Raw genomic sequence first — 5,636 nt, forward strand, 5'->3', positions numbered from 1 at the left:
TAGGAGCCAATAAAACCAGAACAACACCTTTGCATCCTCAGTCAGATGGAATGGTGGAGAGAATGAATCGAACGATGGGTAAACATCTTTCAAAAGTCGTGGCAGAACATCAGAAAAATTGGGACCAGTACCTCCACCTGTTCCTTATGGCATATCGATCAGCCGTCAACGAGACCACGGGTCAGACTCCTGCCTGCCTTATGTTGGGTCGTGAACTACGCCTTCCATGTGACCTCGAGTTTGGGCGTAACCCCATGAAGAATATGTCGCAGGTGAAAATTATGTTGACCAACTAAAGGCGAAGATGAACGACATTCACGACTTGGCTAGAAGTCATATTCAGATTGCCAGCGATCGCATGAAAAATCAATACAACCTCCGCTCGGTCAATGAAACTTTTGAAGCTGGAGATCTGATGGTATGGCTGCACAATCCACAGAGACGAAGAGGTCTTTCTCCCAAGCTACAAAGACAATGGGAAGGTCCGTATGAGGTGATCAAGAAAATAAATGACGTGATATATCGTATCAGAATGAACCACCGAAAACCGAAAGTTGTCCACATTAATCGACTCGCACGATATGCCGGATCCAACAACAACGAAGAAGTTAGAGGGATTCGAGAAGAGGAACGCAGCTTTGGGATCGAGCCAAACTTTAACGATTTTATGTCAAATTACGCCCAGCGGAAGAAAGCTCGATTTGGCGTTACTCAGGAAATTTGTCAAAATATTTTTGAGCTTCCGATTAACGTTTCCATCGCCCATTGTGTCGCCGAAGACCTTCGCATGGGTAGAGGTATAGCTTCCGTATTCCGGAAAAGATTTGGAAGAATGGACGAGTTGTTAAAGCAAAGACCACGAGTGGGTAAAGTACTGCGCTTGGAAGATAGTCAACGCTCTTTGTTCTACTTGGTTTCAAAGAAAACGTCAGAAGGCAAACCCACCTATGAAAACCTCTGGTCTGCTTTAAAAAGCTTAAGGAAACTCATGGCATACTATGACATAAATAGCTTGGCGATTCCGAAGATTGGATGTGGTTTAGATGGGTTGGACTGGAAAATAGTGCGAACCATGATCGAAGTGATTTTTAGAAACACTAGCGTTCGAATTACAGTATGCTGCTTCAACCCACAGGGGACGACCCTCCGCAAAACTGTGGACTGTTACTTTTTCAAGAAAGGTGTTTGTCGAGCAGGCTCTGACTGCAGATTCCGACACGAGGCATTAAAAAGTAATACTAACGCAGTTTCTGAACGAGACGTCCAGAATTAAGAAGGGGGCAGTGTAACGGAAATGCTCCAGAATTCTCTGGAATTTTCTACGCGCGCGATAGTGGAAGTTGTAGGAACATTCGAGAATGTACTGGACTTACATTGCTTGCGTGTATAAATGGTTGCGGACCGAACATCGAGTTAGTCTACTATCGAACGAGTACGGACGAAACATCGAGCACGGAAATATAAATTGCGAAGTGTGTGTGATATAATAATCGATATAAATTGTACGGTTTTTATAGTGTTGTAGTTTTGATTAATAAATATTGATATAAATCGAACCCGAATTTATATAAATAACGTTACAGTATGTAAGCAATTCTTCCTGGACACATACAAAATATCAAATGGCCGTTTATCACGGGCTATCAAGCGCGGAAGAACATGTTGAAGACGTACGCAGTCACATCTCTAGCTTTCCAGCATATCAATAATCCGAACAGGAAATATTTAGACAATTGTTTAAACATACGCTTAATGTACAATCTCTACAAGGAAAAGTGTACTGAAAAGAATAATGTTGCCGTTTCGGAAGCCATGTACCGCAAAATTTTTCATCGCGACTTCAATCTCCATTTTCACGTTCCCCTGAAAGACACTTGTGTTAAATGTGACACTTTCAAAGCCAAACTTAATGTAACAACTGATGACAATGAAAGACAACAACTTAATACTCAACACGAATTGCACTTACGAAAAGCAGAAAAAGCCAGGGAATCCCTCAAATCTGACAAAGCGGTATGCATTTTAAATAAATCTCGAACATATGCATTTACCTTTGATTTGGAAAAAGCTCTTCCATTTCCCACTTTAACGTGTTCAATTGCTTACTATAAAAGAAACATGTATGTCTATAATTTGGGCATACATGAGCTGACAGAAGACGAAAGTGGTTTTATGTACGCGTGGGACGAGACTATCTCTTCTCGAGGAGCTCAAGAAATAGGTTCGTGTATTCGAAAACATATCCTCAACTATGCAAAGAACGCGGAACATGTCATTGCCTATAGTGATGCTTGCGGGGGGCAAAACCGGAATCTAAAGCAATGCTTATTTTGGCTAAAAATGCTTGCTGGTAATGAAACTAATATTAAGAAAATAGACCATAAATTTATGGTATCAGGGCATTCATTTTTGCCTAATGATAGGGATTTTGGCCTTATAGAGCAATATGCGAAAAATCGAATCAAGTATGTTCCTGAAGATTGGTTTGCAATAATCCAAAAATGCAAACACAAAAATCCATTTAAATTACATAAAATGGTAAGAACAGATTTTTATTCCTGCGATCTGTTGGAGAAAGCAACTACACGAAGGAAAACTAATACAGATGGAGAACCAGTTGCGTGGTTGAAAATGCAATGGCTTCAATTTCGAAAGGACTGCCCGTATGAAATATTTTACAAAGAAAGCTTAAACGACTTACTACCTTTTAAAAAAATAGATTTACTTCCAAAAAAGAAAGGCCGAGTGGCTGATTGTAAGAACATAGAGTTACCTATTCTTCATGAATCTGCACTTCCCATTTCGGCCGAAAAAAAGAAGAACATGGAAGAACTGTTTCAATTCATTCCACCAATCCATCAAGAATACTTTCAAAATGTAAGATCTGTGGATGATACAGAAGATATTGGTCTATTAGAGCCGTATTTGGAGATCGAGGAGTTGTGACTAAAGGGTGTATGTTCAAACGTTTTGAATAAATAAAATTTTGAGCATAAAAACTACCCTTTTATTGCATAATTATATTAGAGTAGTAAGTTGTCATATAATTAAACTTAAAAAAGTTGAAAGGCAGAGTGGTCTATCTCACACAAAAGGCCCTACAATCACACCAATAACAAAAATCGATATTTTCTCTGGCTTTCAAAGGCTCAATTAACGTAAATTATTTATATGCCGCGCCACTCACTATCCCTCTTGTTTGTTTGTTTGTGTTGTTGACTGGTACAGATAAGGCAGAGAAGCGCCTTTCTGAGCTCAAAAGGCCGTTACGACCAGAGTTAAAGGTTGTATGGAGTGCCCATTCAGAACCCTGTGCCTATCACGAACGAGTCCGCGCTGACAACATTCTGAGGAATTGAAGAAGTCCCCAAGTCGCAATCCTATCGCAGGAAGATGACAAATGCGATAAAGGGTACCAAGAAACAACAACGCGGAATATAGACAACTCCCTATACCTTAAGCATGCCACTGAAAAGAGAAGCTAAGAAATTAGAAAGCTAAGAAATTAGAAATAGCAACCGAACGATCACTCCAAAAATGAACTGATTTCCCTCTGGCGGCTCAAGATGTTCATTTAGAACAAATTAAGGAAGGAATATTCTCAGGAATAACCAGGAAATGCAAACTTATCCGGAAATATGTAGGTTACTGGAAAGTGAATCGCAACCTAATCAAACAAGCAAGGCAAGGTTGAGGCATCAGCTTTCCTGCATAATTAACGTAAGGTTTAGGGAGTAATATCTGTGATATAAATAACATGTAAACGCTTACAATGAACTATAGGTAACGTATCGGATTTGAGTAATAAGATAATCCCCGACCGAATGTTATCTCGTTGAAGGTTTGCTTGGGTTCCCACCATCTTAATTTTTTTTAACTACGCCCATCGATCATTAGAATCTGTTCCACTAATAACATTCATTCCTTTCAACCAATTAGAAACCCATAATTAACCGATTTCCCATTGTCCCAGCGTAAACGAAACACTAGTGACGACCGGATCTGGCTCAGTAAAATTGCCACGTAATTCTAATTAATATCACACGACTGTCGGGCACACACGCTGATGAAAGAACATGGAAAAGTTCTCTTTTGCAGGTACGTTAACTATTTCTGTGTATTATTAGTTACTTTGACTTGTGTTAATAAAAGCTTTGTGACAATAACATTTGTTCTCACAGCTCGTAATCTTCGTGAACATTGACGTACTTCTCAACAAGAACGTGGATCATTTTTGCTACGGCCGGATGCGCTACCGTCGACGCGTGTTCGTCGCATTCCCTCAACAAGTCGCGCCTGAACTTGCGGAACTGTCCCACAATGTCCAACTCGTCAAAAATCTCGAACACGATGCGTTGGCTTTCGACGTTGTCGCGACCGTAATGCTCGAGGAACGTCCGGAAATCCAAGTCGTTCTACCGTTAACGACATCGGAGGGAGGCTTCCCGGCGTTCTTGGGGGCGCAGAAACAATCCCACATGTCGTTCTAAAAAATTTGGTTTAATTGTAAACAGACGCGTTTTGAAGCGTACCTGGGCCTGTCTATAGATGGAGTTTCTCAAAAATGTGCTTTGAACGGAAATATGGATGCGTGTCAAAATTGGCATGGTACATCGCGCCAAGTGGGCCAGCGACGTATAACACGAAGCCTGTTTTGTAAAACACCAACGGTTTGTAATGCCCCATTTTGAGTAAATCGGGGTCTCGCGTCTTTTTAAACACTTCCGAAATGTAATCTATAATTTGGCCCATATGAGTGTGGTACAGCACCTCACAAAGTAGGTTCAGAAGTTGGGGATAAGTTGGATGGTCACTGAAGTATTTGCGGAGCAGCAACATGGAGCCGGTTTGGATTTTTTTGATGTCTAAGAATGAGGTTTGGTTCGGGGGCAGTGTTTTGTGCCAACATGGTTTATTCCAACGTACCACGTGACCGTCCAGGAGATCATCGCCCACTATGAAACCTGTTGTTATCTAAAGGTTGTGGCATTACTATTAAGCTGAGTACTGTGTATAAGAACTTGCATTTTCAAAAACCCAAGCTAAAATACTGGCCAATCGCAAATTTTTGACCGTCAGATTCTCGGCCGACGCGATAACTTGGTAGCAATCCAGCACTATTGTACCCACGTAGAGTTCCCTTTCTGGCCCCGCGTAATAGCAGAATTCATCAAACCGCTTAATTACCTCAGTAAATTCGTTGTCGTGCCTGGGTATTGAGTCTCTGATACTAAATGGATAATGGTACATCATCATCTTCACAAAATCTAGACGAATGGTTAACAACTTTCACTGACAAGGTGTCGATCACTTACCATTTTTTGGAAACTCATCTGATGACTCAGCCAAATTCGTTTTGTTGTACAACCGTCCTGCACGTGACATCGTTAAGGCTGTTTGTTGACTGTAAAGGCGTCTAAGTGCTCGGAACGCAGGATTCATTTCTCCAAAATAGCGACCGCACAAAGTTCAGAGAAGTCCCACTGAAATTTTGGACCTATACGATCGATAAATTAGACGAGAAAGTGTGGTAGGTACGTGGCCAAGGGTGCGATTAAACTGCATTGATCTAAAGGTAAAGTAGCACAATAGTCAAATCCATTGGCAAGGTCAAAAACAACTTAACGATAAAGAAA

General features: G+C 40.9%; 1 protein-coding gene across 3 annotated transcripts; it reads right to left on the reverse strand.

Annotated features, from left to right (window-relative positions):
• Nucleotides 1-1,509: 1,509 nt before the first annotated feature.
• LOC116181637 (farnesyl pyrophosphate synthase-like) lies at nt 1,510-5,636 on the reverse strand. 3 transcript variants are annotated; one of them, XR_004147301.1, is made up of 5 exons: nt 5,316-5,636; nt 5,026-5,267; nt 4,533-4,974; nt 4,210-4,486; nt 1,510-1,863 (listed from the first exon to the last, which is right to left on the reverse strand). XR_004147301.1 is itself a non-coding variant. In XM_031502021.1 (4 exons), the coding sequence occupies exons 1-3, from the start codon at nt 5,440-5,442 to the stop codon at nt 4,543-4,545; spliced, it is 801 nt and encodes a 266-aa protein (XP_031357881.1). In that variant the 5' UTR covers nt 5,443-5,636; the 3' UTR covers nt 1,510-4,486; nt 4,533-4,542. The 3 variants fall into 3 exon arrangements, 1 of the variants encoding a protein (XP_031357881.1); XR_004147300.1 differs by having other exon boundaries at nt 4,180-4,486; XM_031502021.1 differs by having other exon boundaries at nt 1,510-4,486.

The sequence above is a fragment of the Photinus pyralis genome, unplaced genomic scaffold (genome assembly GCF_008802855.1).
Source record: "Photinus pyralis isolate 1611_PpyrPB1 unplaced genomic scaffold, Ppyr1.3 Ppyr1.4_unclustered_Scaffold1492, whole genome shotgun sequence".
NCBI classification, from domain to species: Eukaryota; Metazoa; Arthropoda; class Insecta; order Coleoptera; family Lampyridae; genus Photinus; species Photinus pyralis.

Coding starts and splice junctions, on each gene's coding strand:
- LOC116181637 (XM_031502021.1), bottom strand. CDS start 5,442: ATGAATCCTGCGTTCCGAGCACTTAGACGCCTTTACAGTCAACAAACA. Junction 5,268..5,315: donor AGATGAGTTTCCAAAAAATG/GTAAGTGATCGA, acceptor CCATTCGTCTAG/ATTTTGTGAAGATGATGATG. Junction 4,975..5,025: donor TAGCTTGGGTTTTTGAAAAT/GCAAGTTCTTAT, acceptor CACAACCTTTAG/ATAACAACAGGTTTCATAGT.